At 37.3% G+C, this 15,469-nt stretch overlaps 1 protein-coding gene across 1 annotated transcript; it reads right to left on the bottom strand.

Annotated features, from left to right (window-relative positions):
• Positions 1-36: 36 nt before the first annotated feature.
• On the bottom strand, positions 37-15,307 carry LOC120470773 (uncharacterized). The gene is made up of 5 exons (XM_089120778.1): positions 14,439-15,307; positions 12,004-13,214; positions 10,135-10,332; positions 4,221-4,907; positions 37-1,585 (listed from the first exon to the last, which is right to left on the bottom strand). Exons 3-5 carry the CDS (start codon positions 10,217-10,219, stop codon positions 903-905), a joined length of 1,455 nt encoding a protein of 484 aa, XP_088976904.1. The 5' UTR covers positions 10,220-10,332; positions 12,004-13,214; positions 14,439-15,307; the 3' UTR covers positions 37-902.
• Positions 15,308-15,469: the final 162 nt, after the last annotated feature.

Raw genomic sequence — 15,469 nt, 5'->3', positions numbered from 1 at the left:
ATTAAAAAAAAAAAAAAAAAAAAAAAAAAAACACTTATCTCCAGTGTTGTAGTACTCGAGACTCGGACTCGGTCTCGAGACCATATTTTAATGGTCTTGGTCTTTTCATGGACTCGTGTGCATTTGGACTCTTGACTCGTATAGAACATTTTATTTTTTAGGACTCGGAATTATTCCCGAGTCCACTCGAGTTCAATTCAAAATATTTGTCATGATTATTAATGTATGTTAATAAAATATTTCTTTAAATTGATTGACACGCCCAGTGATTGGTGTTTTTCTAGTGCGCAACTGCGCATGACAAATTGTAATAAAATTACTTTTAACACCACCTACTATGTGGCCTTTTTACGCTAAACTGATCATATTTTTTAAACTCTAAGTAAATTCAGTAAAATAAAAAAAGGATTTCTCTAAGTAAATAAAAGTAAATTAGGTAATCAACCCTCACTGGTCTCGTCTCGGTCGACTCGGACTCGACCGTCTCTGGTCTCGGACTCGACTTGGACTCGACTCTCTATGGACTCGGTCTTGACTCGGACTCGACTCTCTCTGGTCTCGGTCTCGACTCGGACTCGAGTGAGGTGGTCGCGACTACAACACTGCTTATCTCGGTTGAGATGTGGGAAAGGGTAAAAAAAACAAGGTAAAGAGTTTCAAGTAGGTGTTAAAAAACATCTTGTTAAGATTGCTTACATAGACTGTTATGATTAGTTTTCCACTGTGTTGTACTGCAATGATTATTACTCAGTACTTCTGTATTTTACTTGTTTTAATTGTCTGTAGCACTTTGGGTTTTAGAAAATCACATTTTAAAACAATGTTATTGTGTTATTAGTGATTTGACAGCGTTACAGGCCACAGGTTATTTTTACCCACATTTGGAGAGGCGGGTGTTAATTTCAAACCCCTGACTTATGATATTTCTTCATGTGACTGAGAAAACATGAATGTCTAAAACTCTTCTCACACTGAGTACAGTAGTACGACTTCTCTCCAGAATGAAGACGCTTGTGTGATTTCAGGTGTCCCAACTGAGTGAAACTTTTGTCACAGTATGAGCACTGGTAAGGTTTTTCTCCAGTATGAATTCTTTGGTGTTGTTTCAGATTGTCAGCTCTAGTAAAGCTCTTCCCACAGTCACAACACACATGATCTCTCACGTCATTGTGTGTTTTCAGGTGCAGTTTAAAAGTGTACAGCCTTGAATAACTCTTTCCACAGAAAGAACACACATGAGGCTTCTCATCTGAATGAACTTTCAGGTGTTGTTTTAGTTGTGATGGTGAAATAAAATCTTTCCCACACTGATCACAGTGAAATGGTTTTTCTCCAGAATGAACGAGCAGATGAATACTGAGAGTTGATGATTGAGAAAAGCTCTTTCCACACTGAGTGCATGGATACGGTTTCTCTCCAGTGTGAATTCTTAAGTGTATGTTAAAGTTTCCTTTTTGACTGAAACTCCTTCCACACTGAGTGCAGGTGTGCAGATTTTTGGCTTTTGTTTCTTGAATCTCAAAGTCATGATGTTCCTCCTTAAATCCCTCCAGTTCTTGTCTTTGTTCTTTCACTTCCATGCAATCTAAAATAAACATACAATTAGAATCAGTTCGAGTGAACCCTGATTTAATATCAGAAAAAAAGATTTGTTCTGTCATTCTCTTGTAAATATGGTCAAAAGTGTTATCGCGGGAAGTATGGGGTGCGATTAAAAATAAATATAAAATGTCTTAAAAAAGTTAAAAGTAACAAAGGAACAAAGTGTAAATGAAACAAACAAAAAAGTAAAAAAGGGAGAAAAAAATGCAAGAACACACTTTAATCCTCTGTCCCCGGCGGAAGATGATGACACCTGATTAGATCCAAACAAAATGGGTTTTATTTACAAAATACGGGCCTGGTTTCACAGACAGGGCTATAGATTAAGCCTCAGTTTAAATAGGACATTTAATTACAATCATTACGTTCCTGTGTATATTGCGTGAAAGACGGGTGGTGTTTGGGCAGATATTGTATTTTCCGGTAGGTGGTATGTCATACGTAATCGTTGCCACAGCTCGACAGCCTTAGTCAAACGGGTTGGCGTATATGGTTTGCTTGCGGAGAGATTGTGGTTAGGTCACATGTGAACTACGATAAAGGAGCTGACTCTGGGATGCCTGAGTCACTGTAGAGCCATCTTGAGGTGTCGTGGGCTAGTCGACGAAACACTGTGCCCACTTGAAGACCCTAGAGATGTCCCCTACTCCCAGACTGATCTTATGAAGTAGCGTGTGTATGACACGCCAATTCGTATTTTCATTTTTGCCGTGCTATCAAGACGCATAATCGCTATTCAGCGTGTTTATGAACGCCGTTGACTTAACGTTACATTACTGTATATATAAATATATGACGTGTACGGACACGCGGAATGACGCAGACGTCAATGGCGTAGACATACACGCATACACACAGATAGCTCAAAATGCGTCGAGATTACACGCCACTTGACTCAAAATTGGTGTGTATGTTTACGCAAAAGTCATGATGTCATGTTGCCTACTCAATACACACGGTTGTTGTGCTGGTCCACTGGGGAGACCACACTGTAGTTGCAGCCGTCGTGTGTGCTAACTAGAGCCCGACCGATAAAGGATTATGAAGGCCGATTATCGGCTGATATTTTATTTTTTTCCAGAAACGCGCAACAAAACGTTGTAGTTATTTATGAGTTTTAACGAAAATAATATGATAATGCATTTTAAAAAAGAAACTTGTTTCTTTTATTGTCACAACAGAACAGACTGATGATAGTGTCATTAGCTAGCTTTGTGGTTAGCTAGTCTATGATGAGCCATTTTCCATATGCCAAGGAGAGATGATACGTCTCATTGCTATAACCGTCACGCGCAATTAAAGAAATACTTCGGTAACATTGTCAAAAGTTAAAAGGACAGTCAGTCAACTACACTGAAACAACGAAACTATTACTAGCTAATTCCGCTTCACTCTCGGCTTATTTAACAGCAGCAAAACTGGACATGATAGTCACAAATTTTGTCATGCTTATTTGAGTTAAGAGAACTGATGGGGATGTTCTTTTAATTGTTATTCAAGTTATGTCTCGTGACCAACTCGACGAGTGTTGCCAACAGGAACGGTGTAGAGTGCCCTCTGGTGGACAAACTATACAACTCCAACACTCATGACATGGTCGAAGCGTGTTTCGTTTGTTTTTATTTTATTTTTGAAATATTAATTTATCGGCAATTATTTTGGAAAATGCCTAATATCGGCTTGCTGATTTATTTATTTATTTTGTTAAGCACAATGGTCAACTTCTGTTGTGTTTATGCGTATAAATACAATTACTGAAATGAAAACAATTAGGCCATGATGTGTCTGCCTATATCAGTTAGGGTTAGAAGAACTGTTGCCAAACATAACATGCTACAAACATAATAATTACTGCAGTAATTATCACATTTTTTGACTGGGCATGTTGCCAGATTGCATATAACTTGCTTGTATTGTTCCTACATCACACCAATAGAAAAAAGGGAAAGTTGAATAACAGGGAAATCTTTGCACTTTTAATGGCATTTCTACCCCAGTGTGACAAGTAACAGTACTTTACAAGAAACTTCTACTTACCATCACTTACTAAAGAAATGTTACAAACGCTTAATTTTTTTAAACATTTTTTCTGTTTATTTCTAATTGCATATACTTTTAGAACAAAATTAGTAAATAAGTAAATTACATGAATACATCAAATTCAAATCAGAGACATTTAGCACACGACCAATCCTTACAGTTTTTTTTTTTTTTTTTTTTTTGCAAACTAAACACTAGGAAAGAAACAATAATTATTTACACTTGTTATCTGAAGCTTCGGTTACTTCAACATCAAATGTAGACTTTTACTTGAGCCTCCTGCTTCTCACCTGCACCTACACGTATTTTATCTCAGAGAATTAAATTTAATTTACGTAAAAACCATTACTGCTCACTTGCAACAATTTTTCATGTGTTTGAAGGCTTAATGAAGGTCTAAAACTCTTCTTATACTGAAAAAAGAAGTACAGTTTCTCTCCAGTATGAAGTCGCTCGTGTGATTTCAGATTTCCTGAACAAGTGAAACTCGTCACAATATGAGCACTTGTAAGATCATTCCCCAGTATGAATTGTTTTGTGCCATTTCAAACGACTAGATGACGTAAAACTCTTCTCACACTGAGTACAGTGGTACGGCTTCTCTCCAGTATGAATTCGCTCGTGTAATTTCAGGTGTCCGGACTGAGTGAAACTCTTAAGACAGTATGAGCACTTGTAAGGTCTTTCTCCATTGTGAATCCTCTGGTGCTGTTTCAGATGCTCAACTCTAGTAAAGCTCTTCCCACAGTCACAACACACATGATCTCTCACATTACTATGTATTTTTTGGTGCTGTTTAAAACTGTTCAGCCATGCAAAACTCTTTCCACAGAGAGCACACACATAGGGCCTCTCAACTGAATGAACTTTCAGGTGTTGTTGTAGATTTGATGATGAAATAAAGTCTTTCCCACACTGATCACAGTTAAATGGTTTTTCTCCAGAGTGATGGAGCAGATGAATACTGAGACTCAATGCTTGAGAAAAACTCTTTCCACATTGAGTGCATGAATACTTTTTTTCTCCAGTGTGAAGTCTCATGTGTCTTTTAAGATTTCCTTTTTGTGTGAAACTCTTTCCACACTCAATACAGTTAAATAGTTTTTCTCCAGAGTGAACACGCAGATGATTTCTGAGTCCAGATACATATAGGAAACTCTTTCCACACATTGAGCAGGAGTGCAGCTTTTTGGGATTTGATTCTTGAGTTTTGAAGTCACAGTGTTTCTTTACTTCATATAATACTTGTTTCACTTCCATCTGGTCTGAAATAAACAGATTATGTAGTCAAAAATCAGTTTTAACAGCAGTATTCACCACTAGAAGTCACTAATTCAAAACAAGAACAAAGATGTGGCTTGATGACGGGTGAATGAGCGCGGGATCATGGGAGTTGTCGTCTTCACTAGTGGTCGACCGATGAATCGGCCAATATTTTGCATTTTTACAATATAGGCATCGGCCGATACATTTTTCTGATTGGCTGAGGTTTTGGAAGCGGGACTTTTATTTTGACGGGCGGCACTGAAACACCAGCGCCTGAGAAGAGAACACAGCGCCTGCGATCACACGGCGCTCACTCACATTCTCCGTCTTCATTAGTTTACCAGTCCCTCCAGGATTTCACGATTTTTTTTTGTGATTTTTGCGATCAAAATGACTGATTTTGTGGTGGTAATTTCCAAAAATTTGTGAAAAAATTTGCGATTAATATTTAACATTTACCATAATAGTATTCAGTCCTTCCAGAAAAACACGGAGTTTTTTTTGTGATTGTTGCGGGCAAAAATTGATTGATTATGCGGCCAGTTTTCTTTAAAAATGCGATGGAATATGTGGGATATTTATGCAATTTTATGCGATGAAATTGCTGGAATTTACAAAAATTGAGGGAACTTGCAAAAATTGCGGTTTGATGAAAAAGAAAAAAAGTGATTCCCCCAACATCCTGTTAATATAAGAGTCATTTCTTATTACTTCCTTTGATAAACAAGCATACTACATCATAGAAAGTGCTGGGAATATTTAATTTCTCATCTTGTTTTATTTCAGAGTGTAAGAGTGTAAATAAGGTGTGGCCCCTTTAAGAGCTGCGCGCTCCCTGTTGAACTGTCGAACACCCCATGTGTGCGGGTAATTTCTGTTTGATGCTACTACTTGTGTACTACTACTTCGACAGACAGTTATACGAGTTCGATTTGTGAGATGTCGATCGCCTCCGTGAGTCTGTCTGGCTTGCGTCACTTCATAACGTTCCCATGGAAACGGGGAAATGGCTGCTCTTATGTGAAGCAAACGCAACATTTTTCAACTTTCTGCTAAGATACATGTGACTTTTTTTGCAACGAAAATGCGAGGATTATGAAATTATGCAAACCCCGCATATTTTGCAACAACGCTTTCATGAAGAGGACGCAACTTCACGCCCTTCGAGCAAACGTCGCACTTGGTACCGTGACGTTTACATTTTTTTAGTACCGACTTGGTACCGAAGTACCGAATATTTTGGCAACACTAGTAGCCGGCATAAACGGCTGGGGACGGTTATGTTACATGCTGACGCACCGCATTGTAGCAAATCGCTCGGGTAACGTGCTTTGTGTCACTGCATCTGTTTGTATCACAACCACACATGTTGTTGATATATGAGAACCATAAAGAGACTGCAATGATCCTTCCAGTAGCCTATGGCCAAAGTTATGGGATTTTTGCTTTTACTAATTTCATTTCATTGATTTGGCGGCATTCCTGTTTTGTTTCTTTGTTTATCTTTAATACTTTACTTTTGCTGTAACCTTGTCCGTCTGCACCAATAAAAGCAACTTGATTGTTACTTTTGTGATGTTCTGGTTGTTCTTGCCATGTCACACATAGCGTTAAAGGATTAGTTCACTTTTGAAAAAACTTTTGCTGATAATTTACTCACCCCCATGTCATCCAAGATGTCCATGTCTTTCTTTCCTCAGTCGAAAAGAAATTAAGGTTTTTGATGAAAACATTCCAGGATTTTTCTCCATATAATGGACTTCAATGGGAACCAGACGGTCCAAGGTCCAAAAGACGGTTAATAACAGTTTCAGATGCAGCTTCAAATGTCTTTAAATGACACTAGACGATGAATAAGGGTCTTATAATGCGTTCAAAAAGGTCACGGGCGACGTAGCCGGAAGTACAGAATCAAAATCATCCGACATCGTTGTTTTACCTTTTAATTCCTTTTTTTTAAACGGCGTTTGAGTTCGTTTGCACGTTCAACCTTTAAACACTGACTCTGTACTTCCGGCTACGTCGCCCGTGAACTTTTGAACGTAATTACGTATTATGTGACGTTACAAACGCGACTCACAGAATAGAGCAAGGCTAGCATTTGTCCTTAGAAAAGTTACATTTTTGGAATAAGTTTTGAAATAACCGATCGTTTCGCATGATAAGACCCTTATTCATCGCCTGGTGTCGTTTAAAGACATTTGAAGCTGCATCTGAAACTGTTATTAACCGTCTTTTGGACCTTGAACCGTCTGGTTCCCATTGAAGTCCATTATATGGAGAAAAATCCTGGAATGTTTTCATCAAAAACCTTAATTTCTTTTCGACTGAGGAAAGAAAGACATGGACATCTTGGATGAGATGGGGGTGAGTAAATTATCAGCAAAAGTTTTTTTCAAAAGTGAACTAATCCTTTAAGGTAGGGATGGGACGATAACCGGTTTCACGATAAACCGTGATAAAATGTACTGACGGTTAGTATTATCGTTTAAAATTTAATTATCATTAAAACCGTGTTTGATTATCGCGATTTTAATAACTCACTGAATCCTGTCGGCCAGTCTGACGCAGGTTCGCAGCACGCAATATTTTTTTTTAATTACTATTCGAGAAGGAATGGCGGAAGGCAGTGACCGTGCTCGGGAGATTTTTCAGCCTTTTAAGAGGACCAAATCTGAGGTGTGGTCATATTTTGGGTTTTACAAAAGTCCTGAGGGAAACTTGATCGAGGATAGTCACCCTGTCTGCCGAACAAAAAGTCACTGCAATAGAAACACTTCAAATCTGCCGAGTCGTCTTGTGTGATCATCACCCGAACGCAAGGCAAGTTAACTTTGACCTTAATACCAAAACTACGTCTGGGAAACAATTGGGCACAAAATGTTGTTTTGAGTTGAAACATTTTATGTCACTCACTTGAAATAGACGTGAAGCTTCCGCGAAGAAAAGTTCGTAGCAAGTGGATTTGAGCTAAAGACGAACGAACAACTTCAAACAAGACTATTATTAAGAGTGATATTTTAAGGGATAGTAAAGTATAGATACATCACGTATTAAACCGATTTTATTTTTACCACATAATTACGGGGGCATATTGAATTGATAATGAGATTAGCTAATGTTTTAAATCCTACCTATTTATGAATTCATTTTGTAAAATAATAGTCCAGAGACTCCAGACAAGATATATCTCACCAATATTATCAAACTCTGTATTGCAAAAATGAAATCAGAGTTGATTTATTGCTTACGATCAAAAACCGGAGACGCAAGACGGCAAGTTGTATTTGAATGAAACAAGAGCGCGCGTCCGTTGTGATATGGATGTGCGCTGTGTAATAATGTGTTGCTATTGACGACGGGCATTATAAAGAAGCAAATGCCATAGAATCTTGCTTAAAAAAACTGCATAGAGAGGCTTGTTTTATTTGTTGTTTGTTGATTTTCAATTATAAAACTTGTTGAAATGTTTTCAGTTCTTTTTGAGCACTTTCATAAATTTTTAACAAAACCGTGATAATATTGATAATCACGATTATTTTGGACACTATAATCGTGATATGAAATTTTCATACCGTCCCATCCCTACTTTAAGGGCATCTCATTTAAGTGTTACGCAGTCATCCCATTTAAACATTTTTAAGCCCGTAACAAAGTGGTTCACATTTGCTGAAAGCCATTGCACAGGTGGGACAATACATGTTGGGATGACATGGGCTTAATCAGCAAGAAGCCATTCTTGTCCATAACAAAATTGCTGTCTGTAAGTGTGCCGCACACACTAATAACAAAATTGCAGGACTGTTTCAAGAGGAAACGCCAGGGCAGCTGTGGCAGCACAGCAGACAAAAGAAACTAAGTGTACTTTACTATCGGACAATAGCCTCAACGTTTGTTTTTCTCTACAGATTAGGGATGGGCAACGATTAATCACGATTAATCGCATCCAAAATAAAAGTTTGTGTTTATGTAATATATGTGTGTGTGGTGTGTATAATTATTTTGTATATATAAATACACACACATGCATGTATATATTTAAGAAATATTTGCATGTATATACTTTATATATATATTTATACGCAATTAATATTATGTATAAATATAAATATTTGATATATTAAGAACACATTTTTCTTAAATATATACATGCATGTGTTAGTATTTATATATACAAAATAATTATACACACCACACACACATATATCATGTAAACACAAACTTTTATTTTGGATGCGATTAATCGTTGCCCATCCCTACTACAGATCATGCAGATTTTTGATACAGGGCAGAATAAACTCACTGAAATAATGGCTATGGATTTGAATTTGGCTAACACAGCGCATAATGAAGCAAGCTTGCCCTGTCCATCCCACACTAGGGCTGGGTATCGAGTACGATACTTTTTAGGTACCGATCGAACTGCAACTGCCTTGATTCTACAGGGTCTCGAAACATGTCTCGTATTTCGGTACCAAATTTCGATACCTAAGGGGTTAATAAAGTCAACGTCAGTGAAGCAAATAGCAGCATTATTGGCTGTGGCGGAAAAACACTTACGTTAGTTTACGCGATTGCCCAGAGACGTGGCTCGCCACACGTGAGGCTGTAGTGTATGTGTGTGTGTGCGTCTCAACTCCCAACCCAGATAGATGGATAGAAAATATGTGGAAAAGGTGAAAAGGGTAACTTTCTATGCACCACACTCAATGCGAGATGCACACAATGCAATATTTTCGACAAGATAAATGCTGCCAGGCACTTAAAAGCGCACAGAATCCAATTTAAAGTAGAACGTTTATCCGTCTTCGAAAGCGAGAACTGGAGCGAGTCACAAATTAACCGAAACTCAGCGTATTGGATACTTGACTCACAGACATTTTCTGGGACCTCAAAGTGCTTCACATATGGAAGAGGGGAATCTGCTCAACCATCACCAATGTGCAGCATCCACCTAGATGATGCGACGGCAACCACATTGCGCCAGAACGCCCAATGAATGAGCCCTGCTTAGCTTCAGTGGGCAACCAGTATTGGGCTACAGGGTGATATGGCCGCTGTATATATATATATATTGTCGTAACTGCCAAAATTTTCATAATCGAAAATTAAAATAGCTGCTATATCTGGATTTAGACATTGTTGGAAATGTTTGGGATATATGAAGGTTATGAATGTTTAGGTGCATTTCTCAAAATTATCAACGAATCAAGAATTGACACCAACCTGTTGGTTCCTCAGTATCTTCTTGTTTTATTCTTGAAGGTTCTGGATAACTCATGTCTTCAATCTCCTCTTTAATAAACTCCATCTTTAACAGTCACGCAGATTTCAGCTGCTACTCCTGGAGTTTGTCCTTCTCTTGTAGGATGATGGGAATATTCCCAGTATTTATTGGTGAATTGTGGGATGGACATCAGCTAGCTGCCAAATTCAAAGAGAATGAATTACTTCACTTATTCAAATTAATTTAACATGTCTGTTTTCTAGTTATAATTATTATAATTGGATGCAGTTGCATTTAAAACAAAGTATGTTTAATTGTCCAAAGACAGAGAAACAACAGGACTATCATGTTTAACTAAGCTGCTGAAAAGCCTCTTTGTCTCCAATAGATCCCTGTTTTCAACTAATTCATTATGGTGATGTCTGAGATCTTCTGTAAAGAGATCTTCTGCACATTAAGCTCATTTATTGGTCTCAAATTCAACAGACTATGGAGGTTTCACTGACGTCACGTTCCCCCAGAACTCGGATGCGCGGCCAGTTCGGACCCAGACAGCAAACTGACATTGAATCAACGTGGAAACGACGTCTCTCATGACATTGAAACAACGTTGATTTTGCTCATCGAATTAACGTTGAACCAACGTCAGATGCGGTATTCTTCAAAGCTAAATTAAAATCGAAAATTGGTTTGCTTTCATAACGTTGAAACAACGCGTTGATTTCAAGTTGATTTTCCGTTAGTTTTGAAAGAATGACGCGTCTGACGTTGGTTCAACGTTAATTCGTCAGATCAACGTTGTTTCGATGTCATATTTCCACGTTGATTCAATGTCAGTTTGCTATCTGGGGAGGCACTCGGGAGGTAAACAACAGCATGGACTGCACCGTTTATGTACTACTGAACACATTACACTTAAAAAAAAAATATTGTTGGTTTAACTTAAAGTAAGTAACCTGGTTGACTTAGAATTTTAAGTTGATTGAACTGGAAAAAGTGAGTTAATACAATGAAGGAGATTGATTTAATCACGAGAAACTCAAAATAATAAGTTATCTCAACTAAATAAATTATTTAAGTTGATTTGAAAAAAGAAAAAATGTTGTGGTAACAAATCTTGAAAATATATATTTTTTTTTTACAGTGTACCAGCCTCCTACAGTTCTGCAGCTCATTACGCAGTATAGTCCAGGGCTGCAGCTACACATTTCTATGTTGTACAATTTAAATAAAACAACATCTATTGCAAATGCAAACACCTCCATCAACGCAATGTCAGTGCCATACTGCCCAAGAACTGCATGGACACACAAATCGGATCTGAACAGTTGCGATACAGTGTGGACATCATTTTAGATCAGATACAAAGATAATCAAATTTGAACTGACAGTGTGAATGTAGCCCTACTTAATTAATACTTCAACATTTTAGCCATAGTCAACGCTTCATTTACATATGTAAATTGACGTTATCCTCTCAACCACAAACGCTTTCTATCATCAGTTTTTGCACTCTTTTAGTCTCTTATCTTTAACTTTATGCACTCGAAATGTTTAGAGAACTCGAAATGTTATTTCCCGATGCGACCGATTAGTACAAACCAAAACTCGACCTTTCCAGCAGAAATAATCAACCAAATTTGCGAGTCCGTTCAGTTCAGTGGCATTGTTTATGTTCAGAGCCTCCAAAATGACCGACTTCCGGGATTGATGACGCGTCGTGAAAGACTTTTTTTTAACTGTTTATGGTGAAACCAGTCTATTACCGAGTATGGATATAAGCTCTCTACCAACATAATAGTACACTCGAATTAAAAATAAACCAGAACACACAATGCGCCTTGTGTTGTCCTGGTAACATCTCTCACCTGCAGACTGGAAATACGGCATCCGAAGAAAATATTCCACATTTCTCCTTCATTCACGATCGTTAACAGAGTCAATTTCAGCCTTAACTGGTGAAATCTTCAGCTCGTCTCTGGTCCTGTCCCACTCATCTATGCTTCATGTTCGGTCTTGTGGACTTACAATGGCTGCCGCTTGTCCGTATTGTCCCTTTTAAAGTCTCTTTTTAAGTCTCAGAATAGTGCGATGCGCACTTTTGCCTTGACTTCTTCTTGACAATCAAAGTGTCGTTAGTGACGAAAATGCGGACTCAGAAGAAGACCGCGAGTGCTTATGGTGCAGTTGTTCTTCATATTCTGCGCATCCTCTGTGCGCAGAGTGTCATGTTTCTTAAAGGGGCCGCAAATCACATTTCACATACGGATACCTGAACTGGGTTAATCAAACCTTATTATTATCAACAGAAATAATTTTTTGTGCCTAAAATTAAAAAGTTACCCAATAAAAACTTGTTTAACATAAAATTAATTTCATAATGCTATCATGCTCATAGATGAGAAAACAGCACTTGTTTTGCTTGTAAATGTTGCTTGTTTTTACAGACATTTTTTGGTCCCTTCATCTTACAGGTTGAAACATGATAGAGATAAATTAGACTTGAATTTTGCCATTTTTTGAATAAATTAGTTTGGCAGAAACTAAATAGTTTCAAATAGCCTTCTAAATTATCATTCTCACTTTTTTGTAAATGTTCTCTTTTAAACTAAACAGGGCTCATGTTCTCTTTCCAAAACGAACTTGGACCAATCAGCAGTGAGCAAAGTGACACATGTCTGAAGCAATACAGTCAATCCACCTGTTTCTACTCAAAATTAAAGGTCACTACATAGCAAATGATTTTTAAAGACAAAATCATATGGCTTTTAGTAATGCTTATTTAGAATAATGAATTATGTAATTATTATACCCTTAAACAATCTCACATGTACAATTTTTGGTTTTATCAAATGGAAACTAATCCCTGCAACCCTAACTTTGTTCAACTACCATCATGGTACAGGCCCATGGACTGCCAGAGGTGCCAGAGCCAGAATCCACAGAAAAATCCCAAAACAGGAAAATCCAAAAGACAAAAAACTTTTACTGAGAAACAGTAAAAAATAAATAAAAATAGAAAATAATAGAAAAAGGTTGGCAACAGAACATAATCCTGGCAGAGAGAGTCGTAACAAACCTGCAGAGGTGGAAGTAACGAATTACAACTACTCAGATTACTGTAATTAAGTAGTTTTTTCGTGTACTTGTACTTTTATGAGTACATTTTTAAGTCTGTAATTTTCCTTGTACTTGAGTACAAATTAAGTTAAGTAATGTACTTCACTACTTTAAAAATCCCATTAATTACAAAGTACTTGTACAATTTGAATTCAACAAATATTCAAATCTTTGACCAGCATTTGGGTATCCAATGGAAATAACTGATCATGGGCGGGCCAATAAAAACCCTTGTATTTGGAGCGGGAAAAAAGCCCGGTTCCTGGAGAGCTATATTCGTCCTCACACGTCCTTCAGTTTGTATTTTAGTTTTATCAAAGAACTTTGCCGTAATGGACATGGACATTCGAGACACTGAATTCATTGAAAATTCAGAAGAAATACCGGATGACGAATGCCCATGACCCCACATGGAGGAGTTGGCAGAGGAAGGAAAGGAGACGTTTTATAGAAACTTTGTTTCTGCAGTGATATGTGATAGTTCAGTTGTTTTTGTTTTTAAAGTTGGGTAGACCTCACGATAATTTGTCTAAAAACATTACTTGAAACATGAGCTTCAGCGTTACTCAGGTCACAAGCACATATACCGTAATAAAGATTTAGCATTGTAAACTTAGATTAAAAAGTTATATTGTATGTCATTGTCAACACACTGTTTTATTCATATTGAATCCGTGTTTTAAGCTTAGAATGAAGAGTTTAATAATGACTCTTTCATAAAAACAGTATCTTGCCGGCCATGACCCACTGGCATACCAGTGTAACTGCACTGATTGTCAGTCTGTCTAGATGGCACATTTGTGTCAGTGCTAAATGCTGATAACTTTTGAAATATTAGTAGGGCACTTTTGGAAATCTTTATTGTAAAAAAAAAAAGGAAAAAAAAAGAAGTTTATAAATAAAATAACCCAATAAGCTTATTTATTTTGCATTATAATTAATTAATAATAATAATCATATTAGACCATTTTTATAACTTGGTTTCCATAAAAGTAAATAAATATCATAGGCTAAAAGTAATTAGTAATTAGTACTTGAGTAGTTTTTGAGAGAGGTACTTTGTACTTTTACTTAAGTACATTTTTAACACCAGTACTTTTGCTTGTAATCGAGTATTATTTTAGCAACTACTTGTACTTGTACTTGAGTACAAATTTTCAGTACTCTTTCCACCTCTGCAAACCAGTACTGCATGAAAAATCTGACAAAAGACAAGATAAACAGAGGAATAAACATAGTAAGCAGGTAATAAGTAAAAGGTGAAAGCAATCAGACTGTGAGCTGAACAATTAGTGTTGCTATGGAAACACCAACCCCCAAAAAAAGAAAGAATTCAAGACCAAAAAAAAAAAAAGTATGCTTTGAAAGTATGAGATCCCACCCTCCCTTCAGAGTGTCTCCAAAGCGTTCGGGTAGAAAGTTGCCGGTTGCCATTTTGTAATTACGGCTATGACTTGGCGTGAGATGCATGACATTGCAGATACTTGGAGCACTTCTATTATTGATTTCTATCAGGAGTTTCAACCAGAAGAGTGTTTATTGAAAAAACAATTGCCTAACCATCAGTCCTGGAGGGCCGCTGTCCTGCACAGTTTAGTTCCAATCTTTATCAATGTCTTCAGGATCATTTACATGACAACGATATGCTTAAAAGGGAGAAGTTTTCCTTTGAGTTTTCTGCATTCAGATGACACCATTATCCACATGGATCCACGAAAACTACTAAAACCCTGTATTCTGATGGATTGAGAGTGGTAATACACGTGTGAGGTCATTGTCTTCAGAGATTGGCGTTTCTGTCATTTACAAAGAGACCATTTTTAAAAAACATACACTTCGAAACCCGTTTGGTTTGCGCTTTCAGGCACCCAAAATGCCATATAAATGAACGGCCAAAACTCATACAATTTTTTTAGTTGGTCTGAGCTAATCACTGCAGGTCAGCGGCCCTCCTGGACGGACATTCCCCATCTCTTTTAGGACTAAGTAACTCTGTATTTTTTCCTCACAAAATTTACTTTAATGTATTTTTTATATATATATATATTTTCATATGAGCGTGAAGGCTAGATAAATGTATGGCTTCTCTCCAGTGTGAAGTCGCTCGTGTGATTTCAGGTGTCCAGATAGAGTGAATCTCTTGTCACAGTATGAGCACTTGTAAGGTTTTTCTCCAGTATGAATTCGTTGGTGTTGTTTCAGATTGTCAGGTGT

Source organism: Pimephales promelas, chromosome 16 (genome assembly GCF_988280905.1).
Source record: "Pimephales promelas chromosome 16, fPimPro1.hap1.1, whole genome shotgun sequence".
In the NCBI taxonomy this organism is placed as follows: domain Eukaryota; kingdom Metazoa; phylum Chordata; class Actinopteri; order Cypriniformes; family Leuciscidae; genus Pimephales; species Pimephales promelas.
Note: the sequence above shows the minus strand (reverse complement) of the source record. Positions and strands in the feature narration are given on the sequence as shown.